General features: G+C 39.1%; 1 protein-coding gene across 2 annotated transcripts in view; it reads left to right on the top strand.

The window, feature by feature from the left end:
- Positions 1-25,394, top strand: part of nrp2b (neuropilin 2b) — an 87,088-nt gene that overhangs the window by 45,371 nt on the left and 16,323 nt on the right. For both annotated transcript variants that reach the window (XM_051906934.1, XM_051906935.1), the window contains exons 8-11: positions 11,931-12,075; positions 13,834-14,183; positions 14,930-15,074; positions 24,917-24,994. In XM_051906934.1, coding sequence (XP_051762894.1) covers positions 11,931-12,075; positions 13,834-14,183; positions 14,930-15,074; positions 24,917-24,994 — 718 coding nt within the window. The remainder of the gene's footprint in view (positions 1-11,930; positions 12,076-13,833; positions 14,184-14,929; positions 15,075-24,916; positions 24,995-25,394) is intronic.

Raw genomic sequence — 25,394 nt, 5'->3', positions numbered from 1 at the left:
GTAAGTGTGTGTGGTGTAAGTGTGATATCAGCAGAGCTGGGCTTAATTTCTTCTCAAACTGCCTCGGCCGCTGTGGCGGTTCTTTCAGTTCACTACTAGATTACCTGCAGCACACTCATTCAGTCACTGCTAAATCAGATCTGATAAAATCACACACACACACAAACATAGCTCTGTTCCAAAACCTTCCTGTGTGCTGCGTATATAGGCAGGTACAGTATGAGGCAGCATCGTAACTGAACGGTAACATCAAAAGTGACTGATTTGAAACACTCAACACAGCAAAAATAGATTTTTAAAAAGATTTTGATAATATCATGTTGCTAAGCTAACTACTAATACACTAATGAGCACAAACAGGCTATTTTAAATTAGCTTGAACATTTTACATATGTACTTTTCAATATTTAATTAAATATAAGTGCACTATCATTCAAAAGTTTAGGGTCAGTTTTTTAAGAAATTAATATTTTTATTCAGCATGGACACATTAAATTGATCAAAAGTAAAGGCAGTAAAGACATCTATAATGTTACAAAATATTTCTATTTCAAGTAAACTCTGTTCTTTTGAACTTTCTCTTAATCTAAGAATCCTAAAAAAAAAAAAAGTCAAATCACATTTTCCACAAAAAATGTTGATAATAACACGAGAAATGTTTCTTGAGCAGTAAATCAGCATATTAGAATGATTTCTGAAGGATTATGTGACACTGAAGACTGGAATAATGTATTGCCAACATAGGAATAAATTATATTTTAAAATATATTAAAAGGGAAAACCATTATTTTAAATAGTAAAAATACAGTTTTTGCTGTATTTTTGAAATATATATGTTCAGATAAATGCAGTCTTGGTGAGTACTAGAGACTTTCAAAAACATTTTAAAAAAATCTTACTGACCCCAAAGTTTTGAAGGGTAGTGTGTATCTCCTGACTCATCTGCCATAGTGGAGTTTTTCACTGAGTGCACTGCATTATGGGATTGCCACCTCTGTGAAGGATACATACAATGCTGCCTTAGAATTTGGCCAAAAACAACATATCTTAGAAGGCATTATATTTATGTATATTTATACATTATGGAACAGGCATACAGTACATATGCATACATATTTTAATCGGGAGGGCAGCTATGATGCCTTAAAATACCGTCTAGCTGTTTTGGAGTAGAGCTACAAAAATTGTATTCCCATTTCATTGGAAACCACACAGAAACACATGCATATACAGCCAATCCCACATTACCACACACTTCCTCCTGAGACTGTATCTGATAAAGCCATCAATGTAATGACAGAACTATTTTCACAAACATACTGTTTCAAATTGCGCACAGGTCGAAAGGTCTCAATCCTATTTACACTGGTGGGGAAAATGAGTGGGTCCCTCATGTAAGGTCCCACACCTGCTCCTAAGGTCAGCATGACCGTTTAAAGCAGCCTGGTCATTGACCGAGATGATTATAAAGGTCTGGGAAATTCCTTGCTTGTTTAACAATACCATCAAGGGGTTTATAGAGAGAGAGAGCATATGGTATGCATGTTAACGTGTAAAATCCTGAGGCGAAGAAACCGAGAGCGCTGTCATGGGAGATGACATCAGCTCGGACTTCAAAACAGCAGCCTGACAGATTCGTCCATCTCTGTGCATTCCTCCGCTTCACATAGAGTGTGTGGATAATGGAAGACCGCTGCCAGATCCCAGGAGGAATCCTCTGTTCTTTGGGAGTGTACCACTGAGGGTTTAACCTTTAGTGATGTCATAGGCTAGAGAATAGATGCTCTTTGAGTCGGGTCGTCTGCGTAAAGCACAGGCAGAGAGTGTGACGGAAGGTGTTCAGTGAACTGAGGAAACTGTTTCACACATACTCAAACAAAAATACACAGTTACCTGTCTTTAGTGGGGTCATGTAAATGTGGTTTTCATTCAATGTGACAAATGGTGGTTTTAGAGGAAACATTTACACCTCTGAGGGTCATAAAACATATCATCTGTTCTTCCAATTACTGTGTGTACTGATTCCAAGTTGACTTAAAGCAGCAGTGTGTCACTTATACGCAGATATTTTCACCAAAATAAAAGCAGAATTGCAAAAATTATACATGTTTCCAAACAAGTTTCCCAAACACTCTCTCATTTTCTTATTCCCTTGACAAAAATTCTATAGGGTTTTCCCAATGGCTTTTGGATTACTGCAGAACGGGGTTCCCAAACACATTCCTGGAGCCTCCCCAACACTGCATGTTTTCCATGTCTCCTGAATCAGATACACCTGATTCAGATCATCAGCTCATTAGTCGAGACTCCAAGACCTGAAATGGGTGTCAGACAAAGAAGACATGTAAAATGTGCAGTGCCAGGGAGGCTCCAGGAATGTGTTTGGGAACCCCTGCTGCAGAAAATAATCTCTGTGACCAACAAAAGTTTATGATTCTTACACGTTTTGCTCAAGATCCCAACTTTTGTGAATTTTGAAGCTTAAATACAGTTGCCAGAAGCTAAAGTTAGGCTATAAATGAACTATACTATGATCGCACAACTTCAACATCACAATCTCTAAGCTTCCAACAAGTCTTCATTTAAAGTTGGAAAGTTTGATCTAGAATAGTTTGCAAGAGTGTGATTATAAATACAATGAAGCTTTACCTGTTTACCTGTTCGGTTGATGATGTTTAATGTCCCAGACAACCTTTGTAGTCCTATTTAGCCACTTGTTGACAACCATTTTTCAAGAAAAACTAAAAACTTACAAAATCACGAGTTGTGTATTACTGATGTATTTAATTTCATAGAATAAAATATAAATAAATCTTGTTAACCACAGACCTTATTTCAGGCATTTAACCATTCAAAGAAACCTATTGGGCCCTATCATACATCCGGTGCAATGCGGCGCCAGGCGCGACGCAAGTGTTTTTTGCTAGTTTCAGCCTGACGCAGTTATCATTTTCATGTCCAGCGCCCACGTTGTTTAAATAGCAAATGCATTTGCACCCATTTGTTCGCCCATGGGCGTGATGGTCTGAAAACGAGGTGTGTTCAGGTGCATTGTTGGCGCATTGCTATTTTTAAGCAACTGAAATAGACTGCGCCTTTGACCAACTGAAACCTGGTCTAAAGTCAATGGCACAGTATTTTTTTTCTTTCGTTATTTAAAGAGCGCATTAGATAGGCGGGTGCACAATGCGCGTACACTCTGCTTGTTACACACACAGGGACGTGCAGCAACACACACACGCCAAATATTAAAATTACAATGTAGAAGATTATTATTGTGTGCATAAAGATAAAAATGCTTTGGTTGAATCTGTCTTGTATCGTAGACATCCCGTTTCCTCACTAGAGAATCGTTCAGTTTTTCCGCTTGCAAATTCCGCCATGTAAATAAAGAAATTTAAAGGGAATGGGAGATGAGACTCTGATTGGTTTATTGCACGTTACACCTAAAACACACCCATTACTCATTAAGAGAATAGGGACAAACCTTTCAGACCATGTTTCCCATCGTTAAACTAGCAAAAGTGGATTTGGACACGCCCCAAGTGCACTTGCGCCGTGCTTTAGACCATGCGCTTAGATGGTTTAAATAGGGCCCATTGACTTTGAGACGATGGAACCATAAGAGTCAAGAGTGCTTATTTCTTGGTTTTAGGACTCACCACTAGAGCAGATTGAAAAATAAGGGCTTGTTTGTGTACATGAAACCAGGATAGTAGAAAGTGTTGTAACAGAAATTTCCAGTGTTTTTTTTTTAGACACAGTGGGAAGGTAAAGCGAAGAGGGAGGGCTTCCACATTCCAGTCTCTCCAACTCAATCTCACATGCAGACTGGGAATTAAGAGGAAAGCAGGAACCAAATCATCATTCTACACTTTTTCCCTGTGAACAGGATTTACTCTGTCAGCCATTGTAATCCAGAAGATGAGATTCCACACTAAATGAGCTTTTTGGAGGGAGTTTAATGTTTTATATTTACAACAGGTTAAATCACACTCTTGAAGTTTTTGATTCATGCTTAGTATTCGTCAAAGATATCACCAGTATTTAAAATTCATGACACATCACAAGCCATTCTAGACAATAAACAGCTGCATTCATTTGTCATATGGCAATCAGTGAAAGGCACCAACACACCAAATTTGGCCTCAGGTATCTGAGCCCCTCATTGCTGTGCCACCAGCAAACTATCAGTCAAAACCATCTATGACAATAGAGCATACAGCCAAGGGCCGTCAGGGGCCCGGAGCCAAACTGAATGACACCATATTGACAAAATATGACATACCAAGTTATACTTCATCTAAAGCTCTTTTGAACTTTCTAATTCTTGTGTAATTATTCTACATGCAGTTTTTCTGATCTCATATTAATCGAGACACTACATGGAATATTTGTACTTGTAAAATAATTTGTCACAGGACTATTTCTGTGGGTCTCTCTCTGTGTTTCTCCTCCTCTGAGGCTGAGCCTGCACTGGCCTGCAGCCAACTGGAGCCCGGCTGCTCTGTCAACATCTTCATCTTGGCCGTGGAGGTGTGGGAGAGAGCAGGAGAAGGGCAGAGAGAGAGAGAGTAATGACTCGAGCAGAGCTGTGAACGCTGACCACATTTCCCAGTGGCCCCATCAGTCTGAAAGAAAAAAAAGTGTGGCAGCGAGCCAATGCAAAGCAGCGAGAGATGGAGGGAACGAAAGACAAAAAGACAGACACAGGGAAAGATGGACAGGGCGGGGAACGCAACACCTCTTTCTTCTCCCGCGACCCGCGGTCGTGTGGCTTTCTGTAACCTAGCCTGCATTGTGGGAGAGCGTGTCCACTTTTATGCGACCATAAATTCTCTTTTCTCTTTCTGTATTATATTAACAGTGACAACGTCTCGCAGGAGGTATGTGTCTGTGTGTGAGTCCTCACACTCCAACCTCATAGAGGGTTCACTTTGGGGGTATTTATTATTTCAGTAGGCCACCCTTGTGCCAGACATTTGAATAATTCAAACTAATTTTTAGGAACTCCTCACAGGGAACCTGCCCTGTTGGCCCCCACTGAGGACCCATTTCACCTCATGAATATTCCCGCACAATATACACATTTTCCTGCACTGATGAATTTCTAAGGAGTTCGTTCAATATAACTACTCCTGGACTGTCAGACATAATTTTTCAATAATTCATATAACAGTTAATCTACATCCGCCCTCATTGAACGGTCTGTCTGTGTGTGTCTAGACAGACCAGCAGCACTACGGCCATTTACACTGTCAACAGATTCCTGTTTTTCCAGATATATGGCACAATCCTTTTGTGTAAACAGGAAAAACACATATGAGATCATTGCATGACTTGACTAAACACTCTTTAACGTCTTTATCGCCTTTATGACTTTATTGTCATTGTTTCATGTCAGACTTGGTGTTTATCAAGAAACATGGCCACCGGTCACATGTGAGCTATATGAATGAAAATGTGAATGAAAATATTATATATATTTATTTAGATGCTTATTTTAAGTGTTGTATGATCATATTAGAAGTCCCTTGCATCTTCATGTCCTACAGTATTACAATAACCATGCAAATCCGCGTCATGTGCGGCAGGTCTTAAAGTGACAGCAGCCTAATAAACCTGCTACAGACTTTTATTAATGTTAAACAAAGAACAAAAGAAAATTAAAATCACTCGCTGCTCTTAACTGAATAACTTCTGTAGCTTTAATAAAAATTAATCTATATTTAATTTATAAGTTATGCAGTGAAGACTGTGAAGTGTTTGATAACTTTATTCAATTTCTGAATATTTACTACCTGTTAGATCAAACATTTAAAATATACTGTCTTTATGTTGTTTCTACATTAATTTGAATGTGAAATTATTACAATATAAAAATATATTAAAAACTTTATTGTTAGGTGTGATTAATCGCGATTGCTTGATATACTAATAGAGCAGGGCAGACCAGTTTTTACTGTGAATGTTTGAATATAAACACAGTTGGTTATATCTTAAGTGAATATAAACAGACAGGACAAAAAAATGTGTGAAAATGTAGTAAAATAAGATAATATACAGATATGTATTTTCCGGAATATATTTCTGGAAAATCTCTGAATCTGTATCTATGTTTCTTACATCAGAACAAAATCTGCCATATCCTGCGGACATCAGGTCAGTACTCAGGCATATAACATTCAGGAAGTAACACTTTACTCATGTCAGTCATTTTTCACATGTGGGCACAGAGTCAGATCATAAAAGAGACTGAGTGAGGAAGAGAATGAAATGAGTGCTCACTTTCACACAGAACGGAAAGAGGGAGTAATGCTCTCTGCCTCCACCCCAACCCTCTTGTAGATGTTAGAGCTCAACATGCTTTGCTGGTTGTTCTTCTGTGATCAGTTTCAGATCCATCTTTATGCTTCAAACCACAAGCGTAACACATTCTCTTTAGTTTATTCTTTACTACAGCTGTGCTTGATCGTACATGGGATATGGAGTTTTCCTCTTTTTAAAAAAGACTGGCTTTTCCAACTGAAAGATTTTCTGAAACAATCCGTAAAGTACAATTGCAAAGTAACTGTTGATTTTATATTATATTTACTACATTTTAAAAGCGCATTCAGTAGTTGTTTATAGCTAGCATTTAAGTACTTTAAGTACTGATACCACAATGGCGTTATACGCGGTGAACGTGATTTCATCAAGTACAACATGTTCCTGGATCAACATCTTTGTTGATCATGGAACAACATTCCAATGAAATAATCAGAATTTAAAGACAAGTTTACAGTTTATGTCAAGTTTAGTCTTACAACCAGGGTTAGGTGTTTCGGTAACACTTTACAATAAGGTTCATTAGTTAACTATATTAGTTAACATGAACTAATAATGAACTGCACTTATATAGCATTTATTAATCTTTGTTAATGTTAATTTCAACATTTACTAATACATTATTAAAATCTTGTTAACATTAGTTAATGCACTGTGAACTAACATGAACTAACAATGAATTGCATTTTCAGTAACTAACATTAATGAAGATTAGTAAATACAGTAACAAATGTATTGCTCATGATTAGTTAATGTTAGTTAATACATTAACTAATGTTTAACTAATGAACCTTATTGTAAAGTGTTACCGGTGTTTCTACATCAGTGTTATTCACTTATCATTTCCCTCTGATTTTAGGGATCAGTTATGGGTAGGGTGAGGTTTAGGGGTAGGGATAGGGTTAGGATTACATTTTCAGACAGGAATGTTGTTCCAGGATCAACAAAATATTTTGATTCAGGAACATGTCTTATACTTGGCAAAATCATGGTGACCTGTTAGAGGCTGCACTGCCATCTATTGACATGGATCAGCTTGATACTTGTGAGTTTTAGACAGTGTCTACACAATAATTAATTCCCTTAAAGGTGCAGTATGTATGATTTCTGTCCGCTAGAAGTCACTAGAGGCCTATTCAAAACAAAGGCGTAGCTTGATGACGCCAAGTTTGAGCGCGGAATCTTGGGACATGTGGTCTTCACCTCAAAGGCTGGTGCAAAAGAATAGGGATAGGACTCGGGAAGAAATCATGTTCACGGATGCAATTATTAACGTTACTGTAGTATGAAGCAGAGCAGGACCGAGTGTTGTGGGAGCTGAACGAGGCCGCTGGAGCGATTGCACAACACACGCCTCACGAGCAGCGGAACTTTTATTATGCCACAGTCGCCAGCGCCGCTTCCGCTTTTCCGGTCATGAGTATGAGGTAACGCAGCTCTGTTTATCTTATTAGATACAATTGAGAGTGTTGAAAATGATGTTATAACGTTACTCTGTGCGTTCGCTCGGTGGCTGCTGTGAGACACTTGTTTGAGACACACTGCAGTAAGCTAGATCGATTTTAGAATATCATATTAATATTGGATGGCTTGTGTTGATAAATGGCATGCAATTAATTTTAAAACGTATTGTATGATGGAGAAAATGCTGTATTACTGTTACTAAAAATAAAGCTGCATCTGATTATGCTATGTTAGCTACTTGACAAAATAGTGTGTTTCTCTGAGGCATGGTAAAGCATGGTACTCGCAAAAAAAAAAAAAAAAAAAAAAGAAAAAAGAAAATTAGATTTAAACAATAAGACTAAGGCAGACCGAGGGTTAACGCGGGTATGACGCAATTGACAGGCGACTCCTCACAAGTCCCGGAGCCTTGGTTAAAATTGCAATTTTCTCACGATTTACAAATAATTGGAAACATTTGTTATATTGTAAGTACTCAAGTGAACAAAATATATAACACTGGCCTAGTGGTTTTTGGATATTTTACTGCAAAAATCTTACGTATTGCACCTTTAACCGGTCCAAAAAAAGTAATCTTGGCCATCACTACTTAGGATTTTCTCCATCATCAAAACTACTCCAACTCGCGTATCAACAGAGGCGGCAGGATTGCCTATGATGTTTAGTGACACACTGCAGGTTCTACACTTCCCAGACCCTTAGTGTCTCAGTTTTTAATATTGTTTATATCATAATTTGGCTAATTTGATAATGCTTTCATCTGCCAATAAGAGTACTCTCAGCTTCGTTTAAAACATTTTACCATGTTTAAATACCCTCTACATGATAGTAAAGCAGAAAAACTAAAAAACGTCTGCTTGTATCTAACACCAAATATACTCAGACCCCACTCACATACAAAACATCATCACCTGAGACAGACAACACATACCTGATACTCCCCACAGACTGCATGCTGGGAAACACTAGCAGCCGTGCCGGAGGGAACGTGATATAAGTAACGTACGCAAATGCATGATTCATGAAAGTAATTTAGCATAAACCTTCCGATGACGGCTGTGTCCATTTGTTATGTCTCTGGCTAGAGGCACGCTTGCACACACAGAGAGTACATCAATCAAAGATTACGCCTAGACTGCATAGTGAGAGAGAAACAACAGAAAAAAAAGACAGTGTGAGGGCAAAAAAAGGAGGGAAAGGGTGCGAGGGTGGCCTTGTATCAGTAGACGGCCCGTGACAGCAGGGTTGACAGCAGTTCTCCTGTTTCGGTGTGTGGGAGTCTGTCATTACCAGAACCTGTGTGTCTGTCAACACAACACCGGTCAGAGGCCATTGTAGCTCAGGGATGCAAAGAAAACATTAGCAGGTGCGCACGTGTGTGGGAAAAGTGAAGGAAACAACAAAGGTATAGTTTCATATTGCTAATATATGTTTGGCTAGAAGCAGTATTGGACTCCGCCTCCGCTATAGATTGACTGCTGCTGTCAGAATTTGAGACTTTATGTCATTTCTGTCATTCCTCTTGCTTCCCCTTTTCCTCTGTCTTAGAGGACCAGTGGGAAATCACCGTTCTTCAGCTTCATCTCAGCCTGCTCCCTAACGTCCTCGCAGTAATTGGACTGCTCTATCCTGTTATGCCTTTTAGTTTCTTCTGTGCTTTTTGATCATTTTGGCATCTTCATGGTTAATACTCTCTTCTTTGTGCTTGGAACTTTATCCATAATGACCAGTATTCCTTCTGTCCCAAATCTCATGTGATATACATCTGTTCGTCTGTTATGAGAGTCTCACAGCTCCCAGTTTACTGCTGGATTGGATTAAACAGGTTGGCTAAACAGAAGCCAGGAACGGGAGCCGTCCCGTCAGGGGCAACAGTAAATACAAACATTTTGAATTATTATTATTATTATTATTATTATTATTATTATTAAATTTGTAATGTTGTGGGTGGTTGCTAAGCATTTGATAATGAGTTCTGAGTGGTTTAGTACTATATATGTGGTTACTAGGGGGTTCGGAGTCATTGCTAGGTTGTTACTAAGTCAAAAGATATGGCTCAGGTCCTTCCTTTAGTGCAAGTCTATGGCCTTCCTATCATCCGCCAGGTGAAAACTGTAAGTCTGAGTGGTTAGAAAAGTAATGTATGTTAAAGGTCCTTTTCCTTGGATGTTCTTAAGAACCACAAGCCAATGTTGTTTTTGTTAACTAAACTATTAAAAATAATTTTCGTTAATTGAAATAAAGCTGAAATAAAATAAAATATAAATATTAGATGAACATCTTAAACAAATGAAAATTAGAAATGTTAAGTTCAAGTACTAAAATTTCTAAATCTAAAACTTAAATAGATATGAATTAAAGCAAAATAGAAATGTAAAAACATAAAACTAATATAATAAAAACTATAAAAACCTATAACAAAATTATTAAAACTTAATCTAAAATGAAATATAAAAATGTAATATATTAATAAATAATATAATAGTATATAAATAATACTAAAATAACACTGCCATGAGTACGGCTTCAGAATATTTCACAGGCTTCTTGATCTAGCTGCGTTTGTTTTTTTCAGAAGTGCTGGGTGTGTGTTAGGTTATATCAGTGAATCGTGAGAAATAGAACTCTCCCACACACTAAAGAGGTGATATATTACACACTGCTTGCCCCCAGTCGTCACACACACACACACACACACACACACAGCACTTGGCTCTCACATACTGCGCTGTGTTGAAAAACTTCAGAGGCAGTGAAGGGGCAAGGTCACACACTCCATCATGAGGTCATTAAACAAAAGCAGATTGCTGCGATGCATGTCTGCATCTATACTGACAACAGCTTTACACACTTCCTTGTTCTCCTAAAGCATCTCTCGCTCTCCTCACACACACTTTTTCCCAAGGTTTCACTTTTTCTGTTTCTGCCCCACCTCCTTTGCTCTGTTCAGTTTCCATTTCAATTTCAATTTAAAATGGAAAAAGTTTATTGGCATGATTGTTGTACATACAATATCACCAAAGACTGACTGATCTTTATCTAGATCTATCTATCTATCTATCTATCTATCTATCTATCTCTGTTATTATGTTAATAGTTTTATAAATATTGCCACATATAAATGTTTCATATACCAAAAGATGGCAGGTAGATTTGTAGTAATCTGTGAGTTATGATGAAATATGTGAACAAATTGAACGATTGTCCCAGGTCTCCTCTGCTTAAACATATGCACAATGATTAATGACCACAGGTCCTCAGTTCATAGTTTTCTTTTTTTATTTTATGATATATTGGGGCGATTTACCAAAGGTCAGAAGGTTTTTTTCTTCTCATTTTTCTAACCCGCCTTTAATCTCTTCCTACAATCTCCACACAAGCCGGCCTAGGACGGACCTGACCTAGGCCAGCTGGCCCGGATGTCATTGGATCCTGAGATGGGTCAGGTCCTTGGGGTCCAGGCTTTGTTTCTGTGTGTGCAGTGGAGCAGGACTCGCCCTCTTCTAGTCCTTCTTCTCTTTTCTACTTCCTCTCTCTGGAGACAAAGACCCTGACAGAGGCTCATGTCTCTGAGGAAGAAGGAGAGATGGAGATTTGCTATCAGAGCTTGTCATCTTGTCCATCCTCAACATCCCAAGATGCAGTGACTGAAGCACATGGCATATTACTATGATACCCTGGGAACTGTCTGCTGAAATACTAATCATCCATCTGACATACTGATGTATACAATGACAACACCCAAAAACATGTGGTTGTGCCTGGTTTTATGTCTTTATGTGACAACATTCAAGCCCATATAGAGTGACAACTGATTTTTCAAACACTCTCACACTATCTCACCCATATTTGTGAGCTTTAACTCATTCCGGAGGAAACAGCATTTCATGTTTGAATTTACGATGCTAACATTGGCGTCTATGTGTGTACACAGTGGTGTGTGTATTTTGACAGCGATTAAGGTTACAATCTCACTTGACCCCAGTAAAGAACTTACTGCGCAAGAGTTTGTGCTTGTTTGTGAGGTTAGTTTGTTTTGAATGAGTGGCCTCAGCCAAACCACCTCCTGAATAGTTGTAAATCTCTCTCTTTTCTCTCTCTCTCTCTCTCTCTCTCTCTCTCTCTCTCTGTCTCCTTAGGTTTTCCATGCAAACGCAGACCCCTCAGAGGTGGTCCTGAACCGGATCCCTCAGCCTGTCTTAGCTCGGTTTGTCCGCATCCGACCTCAGACATGGAAGAATGGAATCGCTTTACGCTTCGAACTTTACGGCTGTCAAATCACGGGTCAGTAAAGCTCACACTACACAACTTTCCTCAATTCTGCAAACAATCTAAAATGTTTGACCAGCCCTTAAGGGAACTGATTTGTGGTTGTTACCTTTTAGATTGTCCTAAAAGTCCCAATAAAATAGCTAGAAAAAGACAAACTTTGAATGTTGGATTGTCTAAACATTTAGAAGAAAGTTGATTTTGCTATAAACTTAATATCACTACACTTAATTTCAACATTTATTCTCCTTATCCAGTCCTGTCCAAAGCATGCTGGGAACTAGAAATAGTAATTTCTGAAGTTATCAAGACAATTTCAATAGGTTACGACAACGTAATTTAAAAAAAAAAAAAAGAAAAAAAAAAAGACAATTAATGCAGAAATTTGAGTTTAAATTACAGACGATATTAAGTTAATGTAATGATCAACATTATTATATCAACAGAACTCTACAAAATAATGTTTGCAGGTTTATTTAAAACAATAAATTAGAATATTTAACTTGCAACCATCAATTTTTTTAAGTTGTAGTAAAATGAATTACTTTTTAGAGTGTAGACTGTATTTAAAATATATTTTTTATATTTCTCCATTGTTTTTAATTAGATTGTAGGTCTTTCTCTCACTAAAGATAGATAGATAGATAGATAGATAGATAGATAGATAGATAGATAGATAGATAGATAGATAGATAGATCGATCGATCGGTCGATCTCCGTCTCGTGAACTTTCGTACGCAGCAGGCCCACAGATACTGCACGTGACAAATATTGTTCCAGACACCCACTGTGTCCCTGTCAAGTGAGCTCAGATGTGTATTTATCAGAGCTCTTTAGGGTCCTGATTGAGTTTGGCTATTTATGGAGATGGGGAGATAGCAGTCATCTAATTCTGTTAGCATGTCCTGCAGCAGAAGAAAGAGGTGAGCTGCTTTTGCACTGATGTTATCAGAGACATCACACTCCATCATTACGCTATTAAACAGTGATTCGCTCCTATTTTCGTCGACACTGAGCAGGACAAATGCGCTTTTAGAGACAGGGTCTTTTTCAACACTGACACAAACGACGTACGGACACGCCACTGGCCTCCATATTAGACCTGCTGCAGTCCCGCGGGGGCCGTTGTCCCTCGGGCATCCAGCCCAGAACAAGCTGCTCTCAGTGAGGCGTGTCGCTGCCCTTCCTGTCTTTCCCACGAAAGAGTGATGCTCGGCCCGCGGGATATCCGGCAGTGCCGAGCCTATAAAGATGCCCATGAAGCCATCGATCATGTTCGTGCCGCTAGCCTCGATCTGTGTTTTACTGCTCTTTCTGTCTGAGTGTGGGTGTACCTTTGGGTGTAATTCAACTGAGATTGTTAGGATGGGCTTGAACCAGATGCCCCAGCCTGTTTTACTGTTCTTTTGTTCTGTGTTTAAGCCATAGGCCAAAATCAATCATTTATTTCTGGTAGCTTTTGTATTTGTGGCGGTTGAGCCAGAGAATGGCTGTTTTGGGCTGAGTGGGCTTGCTTTTAACTCTGTAGAGGTGAACCGAACAAAACTGGAACACGAAATTCTTCTTGTAATAAATCCTACACACAAACACCCACTCCGGGGGGGATGTACACATAAAAAAAAAAACGCACCCACACATGCTCTGTTTATTTATTATTTACTCCTAAGGCCTCTCTCATGACATAACAACATGAAACATTGATCTCTCCAGCCTTAAAATGTCAATTCCGCTTTGCTTCACCATAACTCATCTGTTTGTCCATCCTCCATTCAGACGCTCCATGCTCCGAGATGCAGGGAATGCTCTCTGGCCTCCTGCCAGACTCTCAGATCTCAGCCTCCTCTATGAGGGACATCCACGGGGCCACAGGTGCCGCCCGGCTGGTGGCCAGCCGATCAGGGTGGTTCCCCAGTCCCGCGCAGCCCGTGGCTGGCGAAGAATGGCTGCAGGTAGACCTGGGAGTCCCCAAAACCGTACGGGGTATCATCACGCAAGGCGCCCGTGGGGTGGACGGCAGTACCAGCGCAGAGAACCGAGCCTTCGTGAGGAAGTATAAACTGTCCCATAGCTTGAATGGAAAAGATTGGAGCTACATTATCGACTCCAAGACCAATTTCCCAAAGGTGAGAAGTAAACAAGATTTTTTTAAGGTTCTATCTATCTCTTAATCTGCTTTCAAACTATGGTCTAATAATCAGTTGAGAAATCAGGTTAAAGGGTGATAATTAATTGTACATATTTTCTAGCTGGTCCAGTTTGGTTCAGGTTGGTTCTAGATCAGGATTGCTCAAATCAGGGCTACTGTCCTACAGAGTTTAGATCGAAACCTGATCAGACTCAACCATTTGAGGAACACTGGTCTAGATGGTTGATCACATGGGTGAACCTGGGTTTGACCTGGTAGTTCATTTTAGTCCAGAGCTGGTTAAATCAGTTAGACTTCCTTGGACCAGTAAAAACCCTGCTTGCCCTTCGTTTTCCAGCAGAGGACTGAAGTGAAGAATATGACTGGAGTTGAATTAGGTTAATTAGTTAATCGTGCAAATTTAAATATTGTGGGTCGCTGAAAAGGCTACAGTAATGAACAGTTCACCAGAATCAGATTATTAACAGACTTATTTCATTCTTTCCTGCTCATCTCAGCGACTCAGCATTTCACTTCTAGATTCCCAATCTCCCACTCTGAGAGCAGAATTCAATTATGCTGCAAGCTTTGATAACATTCCAGTGAAATCATCCACAGTTGTGTTAATTAAAACCTGAGCTGCAGAGCTGCGTCAGAGACTCAGAAATACAGAGAATATCCACTAGCTTTCCTCTCTCAATCACACAGCTGTGCTAAAGTGCTTTTGTGATTCTGCTCCTCCAGATTTTTGAGGGCAACACACACTATGACACCCCAGAGATCCGTCGCTTCGATGAGATCGTGGCCCAGTTTATACGGGTGTATCCAGAGAGGTGGTCACCCGCCGGCATCGGAATGAGACTGGAGATACTGGGTTGTGACTTGCCAGGTAAGTTTTTTTGTGTTTGTTTTTGTTTTGTTTTTTGGTTTTAGTTTGGTTTTTACATTCTTTATTCTATGACTTTGGACATGACACAAAGCAGATTAATAATAATCACGATAAACTATTCATCCGCTGAGTAATAAAGTTCTTTTGCTCTAGCTGTAGGCTGTTTACATTACCTGTAGCAACTTCACATTAATAAATAATGCAAATGATGTGTGGTCACAGGTGTGTGTATTTATTGGTTATTGGCAGCAACTTCAATGTCGTTCATCCCTCCAGATTTTTACAGTCAGAATTATCAGTTTCAGCCCCAGCTACAGCAGTAGAAAGAAACAGCCACTCTGTCAATTCCATCTTTGCTCTCTGTCCCCGATGTCCTTCACATCTCCTCCTCCTGAATCTTTTACCTGTCACAGCATGATGATCAGCCAAAAGGACACACGACTGCTCCCTCTGGACCTGGCCTGGGCTTTATAAAGCGGCAGGCCGAGGGGCAGTAATCGACGGGCTGTCTTCATGGCTCTGTGTCTGCAGGAGTGCCGGGGGCGAAGGAGCATTAGAAGAGTTGCTAGAAAGGACGATGTGGGTGGAGGCCAGGGGAAGCCTCAGGGCTGAGTGCCCAGGTTTATTAGCATGGAAAGACTGCAGGAGGAAGAAGGCATGATGAAAAGTCAGACAGAGAGCCGGTGCTGGCTCAGGGTTAGTTGGTGGCACTTTGCAGGCAGAAGATGAGATCCGCAATGAAAGCTTCATGTGTCATCGGCGGCGCTTGGTGCGATACTGGCACAGGTTTGTGGAGCCTGTGGGTCATAAATGAATGAGAGCGAAAGATCAAGAGAGAGAAAGAGACGATAATCAAAGCGGATGAAAGAAATAAGGCAGGGATCAAAGCCAGTGAGTTAATGAGTGACGAAAAATGGACTGACGGCCGATTGTGTTTGTGTACACACGGTTATATTTGCGTGAGGGAATGCGATGACAGTGCGGTGAGGCTCTGCAGCGCACAACTGCGCACCAGATGTTCGAGACACAGGGGGCTCAATCTACCCCACTCACTGTTGAAACTACAGCCCCAGTTCCTAATCTCCACAATAAATCTAATCACATACAGATCCCGAGATACACAAACACACTTGTGTGTTATATACACTTGCATGTGACTTTGAATTTTGTGTATTTTCCTTTCGTATTTTCGTGTTTCCGCCTGTACGCACAACATTATGGTTGTTTCGTTTCCTACCATCTGTTAAGCACATCCACAGTCATCCATACCAGCACCGGTCCTCAAAGGAGCTGTTTGACAACAAAAAACATACAGACCTACAGTTTAAAGGGGTCATGAATTGAGAAATCAAATTTTTCTTGAGCTTTTGATATATATAAGAGGTCATCATACTATAAGAATATCCTGTAAGTTTCAAAACTGAAAACTTTCTTGTTAGTCCACTTAAAGCTTTTATTGACACCTGGCCCAGTGAACGACTCGTCCTGGAATGTGCCTGTCTATATCATAGATAGGTGAAACGCCGCCTCCACAGAAGAAATCAATGCCTACTTCATCATTGTAACGTTAGCCCCGCCCACTGGTGTGTTAGTGAGATGAGGAGGAGAGAAGAGCGAAACAGGACTAAAAATAACATTACCTTTCAAAGGATACTAATGCTAGGAATATGGTTATTTATTTTCAACAATGTGAATGTCTTAGTTGAGCATTATTTATTTGTATTCGGTACATTTCACTGTGGATTCTTTGGTAAATCAATTGCATTTCGGCGCAGGCTTTGCAAACAGACTTATACGATATGGACTCGAAAGTAATGCAACAACATGTCAGTAACTGTGTTAAATCTAATGCCTGATCTGATATGTAATGATTTATGTTCAGTCAGATGTTCTTTGTCTATGTGTCAGTAAATCAAACCAGTGACTTAACAGTCAACTTCACATTGTTTCTCTGTGATTACATTATATATAGAAAGCGATCAAAGAACACTCCCTTTGCAATCGCTGGAGCTGTCAATCAAACAGCATGAGTTTATCAATGACTGAGTTCTGGACTTGTGCCAAAACTCTCGTTTTATTCAACGAATCTCCTAGTTAAATATTAAAGTATTCATTAGTGTGCAGAAATTGAGTTGCGATGACGAGATCACTGCTTTCATGCGCTCAACAAAATGTCTATGATCGACTACAATGTTCATCGATGCAACTTTTCATGCCACGATCTCAGTATAATGCTGTAATCAACACTTTTCACAATTAGATAACTGTGAGAGCTGTAATAGTAAAAACATTCTAAAAGTTTTCGAGAGAGTAATACCAGCTATTTCATATGCAAAGATGTTAGCCAATCACAGCAGTGGGCGTTTACACTGAAGTCTCACAGCAGACACGTCCCTTAAAACAGAGCGTTCAAATCAGAGGGCTAAAATCAGGGTGGGAAAAATGCCTTTTATTTCTAAATTATGACAATTTTTGATGTAAAAAGCATGCTAACATTATAAGTGCACCCCAGGAAACATTATAAAACAATAAAACAGCACAGTTCATGACCCCTTTAAGTGTTGTTTTTTGTTTTGGTTTGTTTTTTGTTTGTTTGTTTTTACATTTTTTACACTATGACTTTGGACATAAGACTTTGGACTGGTCACAAAGCAGATTAATAGTAATCATAATAAACAATTCATCCGCTGAGTAATAAAGTTCATTAGCCTAGCTGTAGGCTGTTTACATTGCCTGTAGCAACTTAATATGCAAATGATGTGCGGTCACAGTTGTGTGTATTCATTGGCTACTGGCAGCAACTTTAATATGACTCATCTAGTCAGATTTTACATTCAGAATTAATTGAAGATAATAAACACACCGTCCCCAGCTACAGCAGTGTTATATATACTTTGATTTGTGTGTATTTTTTCTTTCATACTTTCTTCGTTTCCGTCCGTACGCCCATTATTAACACTGTTTCATTTCCTACCATCTGTTAAGCACATCAACCGTGATCACTACCAGTACCGGTCCTCAAAGGAGCCGTCTGACAACAAAAACATACAGACCTAAGGTTTGAGTGAGATTGTCCTAATTCGGCGCTATAAAACAAATTGTATTTTTGTAAACTGTGGTTGTTTGCAGCTGTGGTGCGAGGGTGAGTGACGCAGGGGCCGGGGCTGCTGTTGTTCTGATTTTAAGGGGCCGTGGGGATTCGTGGAGAGAGAGACACGTTAAATATTCACAGGGCTACATCAGTCTCGCTTCACTGCACAGAGATGTTTACGCCAATCACACACATCTGCCACCACGTTCATAGTCATCTACTGACTGAACACACAAATGCACACATTTAATTTCATAAAGAGAGATTATTAGAATTTATTATTACATGGCGCTCTGGAATACTTGATTCTGATTGGTCGATTGTGGCATTCTGTGGTCAAGTACTGCATAGCTGTATAATTGACCTTTGTTCCCAGCAACCAGTTTCTCTCATGCCACAGTCTTTTTCTTCTCACATGCTACAATAATTTAGACTCAAATCAATATTACTGTCCATTTTTTTGGTAAGGAGCTTTGTCATAAGCAGGATAATATAAAGTCAGGTACTCTGTGACAAAGTTCTGATCACCCTGACAGGGTTTATTTGGTGATAACTATACATTACATATTTATTACATACATTATATAATATTACATATATCATACTACTTCTGTATACTGTACAAACTCATACAAACCAAGGTCATACATTCCTGGAGTTATTCTGAGCTGTGGCTAAGCTACAATTTTGTCCCCAAATCCCATCACTCTCCCAGAGGAAGGAAATTTGGAGTGAGGGACACGAGGAGAGAAATAATGAATTGATGAATAAATAAACAGAGGCGTGGCAGACAGACCTTGTGTGAGCAAGACCGTGAAAGACACAGAGGGACTTTAGATATTTCAATCAGGCACCCTTGTCTATTATTCATTACTGGACTCAACGTCAAGCCAGAGGTTCCTGTCTCCGGGAGAGAGAGGTAGAAAGAGTGAGGACAGTGACCTCTGCTGGGTGCAGTGCGTCTCAAAATTGAAGCTGCAGGGAGACAGCTTCAACACAGTGTCCAACCCTTGAGACTAGGCTAGCCTAGACTTCTCTCCCACACAGGGTGAGTGAAAGTGCTGAGATTCAGGAGAACAGGGTTACTGCAGTTCACGGCATACTGTAGGGGCTTCAAACAACACCTGTGAATGGGATGGCTACACTGACTGAAGGTCAGTTGATCAACTGCCTTAGCATATATCAGCGTATATGTATGAAAAGAATGAGTACAAATGTATCAAAAAATCACCACCTTGGAATTATAAGGTTCTATCAACATTCTGAGCGGTTTTGATATATTGAGCTTCAAAGTTTTTGCATTCCATACTCCTTTGTAGATAAAAACATTTTTGTTTTCTAAATAAAAAGTCCCAACATAATGTAAATAAGTTGTCAGAGAAAAAAAATATGTGAATAACTCAATTTTTATAAAAATGTCTGATAGAACCTTATAATTCCAAGGTGACGAAATGTGATTTAAAATGGCAAGTAAAGGGTTGGAAATGAAGGGTCAGTATTTTTTCATGTTTTTGAAGAAGTCTCTTATGCTCACCAAGACTATATTTATTTGATGAAAAACAGTAATATTGTGAAATATTACTACAATTTAAAATAACTCTTTTGTTTTTTAATGTTTTATATATATAATTTTAAAAAAGAAAACCCTTATTTTAAATTGTAATATTAGTTATTATATAGAGTCAAACCAAAATTTATTCAGACACCTTGAACATTTCATTCATTATTACAGTTTATTCACTATAGTTTAAAAGAAATGGCAATAAAATATGACAAGATCTCAGAGTTAAACTGTGTCAGAAAAAAATTATCTTAATTATGTCAGATAACACTTAAGCAAAACATGGTCAGGTCAAAGTATGTGAATAACTTTTGGTTCCAAATTTTTATAAATTTTACTGGTAGTCCACTGTATGAAGAATTTTTGGGTATAATATGTCACAGTTTACTTTATTTTGCTATCCTCACTTACATAAATGAACTATAGTGTCCTGCACCCATTAGTAAAAATATATCAAAAATTTTATCTAGTGTATATCTAGAGTCTGAAATTGGTTTGACTATATATATATACATATTGCTGGCAAAGGGCTTTACCACTTGAGCAAGCTGACTTTCCTGACTTGTTGTTGAGTTAGCTGACTTGTTGACTTGTTGAGTTAGCTGACTTAAAGGCACTTGAGTCTCAGTTCTGCTCTAACCTGTTACTCACACATTGTACTTACTGTATGTTTAAAGACAACATAAACACACCACATACATGGTAAACAAGAATGACACACACCTGAAAAAGAGAGAATGTAAACTCAGGATGTGCAGAGCTCACTGATCACTCTCAGATGTGCAGGCGAGGCCTGTGGCCGTCCATCAAGGGAACAGTGGGTGTGGTTTAGGACACAGCATTCCACTCTTCGTTCCTTGCCTGGGCAGCTGGAGATGTGATGGAAAATTGTTTCCTGTTCTTCTCATCTTTGACAAGGAGAGTGTAATCACTTCTCTCTGCTCTCTGGCTCGACCTCATTCTCTCGGCAAAACCGAAGGTCTCCCTCACCATCTTTCACTGCTATCTCTCTATCAGGATGGATGCATGTGAGCTGAAGGACGACAGCTCCCCTCATCTAGTTGAATTGGCGCTTTGAAGTTCTCATCCACATGTTTCTGTTTAGTGTAGTCCCCCTACACAACCCATGTTTGCACAGAGGCATTTACCCACAAAGCCCATACGTCATTCTTCATATCCTCCCAGTGTAAATATTTAGGTTGATCTCCTCCCCTCCTCTTTTTCCATACAGCACATCTTCCCTGTTCTTTATTTTATAATGCATGCCTACTTTGGTCTTTCCAGTGTACAGTACAGCTCTCCTACTGGAACCTGAAAGAAAATTCAGTCAAAGCCTGTATGACTTTCTTTCTTCTGCAGAACACAAATGAAGATATTTTAAAGAATATTTCAACTGTTCTTGTCCAAACAATGACAGTCAGTGGAGTCCAAAAACAAAATTGGAGCCCTTTGACTTTCATTATAAAGACAAGAAAATATAAATTTTTCAGAATATCATTTTTTCTGTTCTGCAGAAGAAATAAAGTAATGCAGGTTTGGAACAACATGAGAGTGAGCAAATGATTTTCCATCACACTCTCATGCCAATTCATATCTATTTTGTGTTTTGTTGAGTTTTTGTATGATCTGCTTATGCCCCACTGACTTAGTTCATGCTTTGTGTTTTTTTTTTCTAAAAAGTCATACGGTTTCATATGAATCAAATATGTGAATTCATATAAAATCACCAACTTGTAGAATAGCTACGTTTTCTCATGAGATGGGTTGAAATGTTAATTTTTGTGTGAACTATCTCTTGAAATCTTATAGTTCTAAATAATATTGTGATGTAATCACTCCAGTTATTGTTTTGCCATTGTTGTTTAACATGATTAACATATGCAACACAACTGCATTTGAATATTTAATGAGGCAAGCATTATGAAGGTTTACGATTGGTTATCTGGTGCTAAACAACTCGCCGTAGCATTAAGTGCAGTGTATAACCTTAAAAATTGTTTTGAAGATGACCCTTCTTTATTTTATAACTGTATATTCTTACATTTGAAATGTTTGTGATAAGTATTCACTCTCTATCAAGCCGGTTGAAGATTGTTTTTTTTTTTTTTAAATCGCCGCTGTTGTTTTGCAGCAAGGTTCTCTGAGGACATCTGATGTGAATATGAACACTTATGGCCTGAATATTTCTAGGCATGTGAAGCATATTTGATATTCATCACCTGGAGATGATTTGTTGGTTTAACTGAGCTCACAAGGAAAGTCCTTATCAGAGGCCAAGCACACAGGCCTGTCTGAACTCAGTGTGTATCTGTGTGTTTGTATTTGGGGAATTTACTAGCTGAGAGATAAACATGATAAACCTTCTGTTACTCTCTGTGTTCAAAAGACACAGAGACAAAAGCTTTAATTAGTTCAGTGCCGCTGGAAAACGGCTTTGTTATTGAATTCTGGAGGCCAAAAGCCTCGTCTTTCAAGTTGGAAATGTTTAATTAGTTTGCCTATGAATAAGCATCAGTGTTTGTGTGCGTGCATGTTTGGAGCATGTTTAATATTTCAGTTAATGTGGTTGTGTACTTGAACACATTGTTATAATTCGCTCACATCAGCTTTTGATGATCACTTTCACAGTTGCTGATCCGATCTGACTCCTGTTCTCTGTTTGTTACTCCACACAATCTCCCAAACGCAAATCAGTCTTTGTTTTTCCTTGTTATGCAGTCTCTGCTCAAGATCTCAGTCAGGCGCTGAAGTATGGCCAGTCTGCCTGCCAGGGGCACATTTACTCCAAGGCTTTCTATGTAATTGAACATTTTTTCCATCTTGCTATGAAAATGCTGAGTCAGAGATTGCCGAGGCTCAGCGGGGCCCATGAGGCTGGAAACAGGGCTAACTCCGCTCTGTGCCCTGAATACAGAGGTTAAAAACAAGGTAATCCTTCAGAATGAGGAGGAGTGACCCCAAAACTAGCCCTTGCTTGTAAATATCTGGTCTGTCTTTGAGACTTGGAAATATTTCATGGCCTTAATGTGTTATCAGGCTGTGGAGGAAATCTCAGGCGACGCCCAGAGAGTTCTGGGATCCAGATCAATTGGCTGCATCAGTAGAGCTTTAGAGCATATTGGAAATCTATTGTCGTGTCTTGCTCTGATCCATAGCTGGAGCTTCAGGTATAGGGAGAAATTAGCAGCATATTTCACATAGGGTAAATAGAAATCATATTAAGAGGAATATAGGGTGTCAGTCCAAAAAAAATGTGTAAAAAATATTGAATATTGTTAAAGATTATTCTAATTTAGAGGTAAATGAAGAGACTTGTTGAATGAGCCTGTGATACTATGATGGACCACTTGTGCTCATGTCGGCTTAGTTTGACCTCGCTGTTAACACACCTTTAATGGAAACATATATGGTTCCATATATGGAATCCGTCTGTGATTAGTATATATATATATATATATATGTATGTATATACTAATCACAGATGGATTCGATGATGGTGAGATCAGATCTCCGTGTGGAGCACCGGCTGTTGTCAGACTTATTGTGCATTCAAAAATCTCGCTGGATTATTACAATTAATAGCAAAATGATTGTTTGGAAATATGAACTGATATTTCCTACTGATACACTACAGCAAAAGATATAAATAACTGGCTTAAAACCCTTTTTGGGTTGTGGTCGTGAAAATACTGACGTGCCTAAGAATTTCAAATAAATCCTGTTCCTTCGAACTTTCTATTAATCAAAGAAGCTTAAAAAAATATGGTTTGAAGGATGATGTGACACTGAAGACTGAGTAATGATGCTGAAAATTCAGCTTTGCCATCACAGAAATAAAGTAATATTTCATAATACTACTGTTTTTACTGTATATTTGATCAAATAAATGCAGCCTTAAAACAACATGATATAAAAAACTCCTTGCAAAAACATGAAGTCTTACTGACCCCAGATATGTGAACAGTTGTGTACATTAGATGGGACAGGAGTGTGTCATACTTTTATGTATGTGAAGCTAAAGAATGAAAGGTGTGTTACCTGACAGAGAGTTCTCAGTTCCCAGATTTCCAGGACTTGCTGGGAGGTTAATTGCATTTGTAAAGGGCAGAAAATTAATAGAGTTTAATGTCAGAAGCAGCCAGCTGGTGCATCCCTTTCATGTACGCACCCGCTTATAGAAATTAATAACATATTAATATTACAGTAGGCCTCTCCTTTTCATGTTGTGCTAAAGTGTCTACATGATTAGTGTTACGCCACTCACGTATTTACCAATTAAGCAGGGAATTGTTAAGAGTAATGACATTAATGACTTTAAGAGCTGACAATCATTACTCATTTACGCCTCGTTGTCTCTAAATCTTCATTCGCTTGATCCCCCGCAGGGAACGAAGAGAGATGCAACGGCTGATTTAACATTTTCTGTCATAACAAATTATCACCGCAGAAACCACGTAAGAGCGCTGTTGCAATCACCGACACTGAAAGTTTTGTTGTCGTCTGGCTTGTCATTTTGGCCAAAACTCACATCACTTATAGGCGAGAGATGTGGAGAGAAAGAAGAGAAATAAAGCTTAAGGAGTCAACTATGTTGCTGTATAAAAACGAAAGCGAGCGAGAGACAGTCAGAGGAGGGAATGTCTTTGGAAGTCTTGTGACTCATGGAAAATAGCTGTGGCAGCAATGGTTTCACTTTTAAATGCATTGTGGGTAACTGGTACAGTAACTACAGTTGTCTGAGGTGGAATGGCAATGGTGATGGAGCTATCTACAGAATATGCTCTCTCTCTTCACAGTAAATAGCTCTCAGATGCTCAGAATTTTTTTCTAGTTGTGGTTTTCTAATATTCCTCTTATTGTAAATGCACAATGTGCACATGTGGTGCATGTGCACATTTTTAATTGTCTCAGTCTGGTTTACGTGTGTCTGGTGGTTGTGGCCACTTTTTTGGGGGACAGATGCTGGTGTGCATGCTTGCCTGTGTGCGATCATGCGTGATTATTCTGTCATTTCGTATTTGAGGAGTGTTTGCCAGACACTATGTGTGTGTGTGTGTCTGGGTTAGGGAGATTTTCGTATTCATCACCACTGGTACAATGATTTTCTTTGGAGAACATTATTTGTGCCTTATACATTTTTCTCAGTCTCAGGCTTATTTCTAAAATGTATTGTTTTTTACTTTCTTTTAGAATCTACCACTATTCCTGACACTGCCACGCCAACCCTTCCCCCTCAGGAAGCGACAGGTACCGCCCACAGGACACCAGGTAATCAAACAGAGCACCTTACTTGCAGAATACATTACTATAGTGCACAAGATCAGATCTTGCTGTAGAGTGAATATCAATATATCCAATCAGATCAATATATATTACAAAGACTCAGTACTTGGCTGACATGTAATGGGAATATCTAGTAGAGCATATCTAATTAATGAATGTTTATATAAGCAATTTCAGTATATCACACATGCACTTTTATTTACAGTACTCTGCTGTGTAATTGCAGCTTTGCTTTTCCCAGAGCTCTAATAACAGATTGCCGCCCCTCCATTTCTACACACTTATGTGTTGATGAGTAGAGGCTCGCAGCATGAACGCTAACATTATGCTAACTAGCATAGCAGCATGCCTTTGGATGGATGGCTGATGGAGGCTCGCTAAATGC

This window comes from Ctenopharyngodon idella, chromosome 9, assembly GCF_019924925.1.
Source record: "Ctenopharyngodon idella isolate HZGC_01 chromosome 9, HZGC01, whole genome shotgun sequence".
Classification (NCBI taxonomy): Eukaryota; Metazoa; Chordata; class Actinopteri; order Cypriniformes; family Xenocyprididae; genus Ctenopharyngodon; species Ctenopharyngodon idella.
Note: the sequence above shows the minus strand (reverse complement) of the source record. Positions and strands in the feature narration are given on the sequence as shown.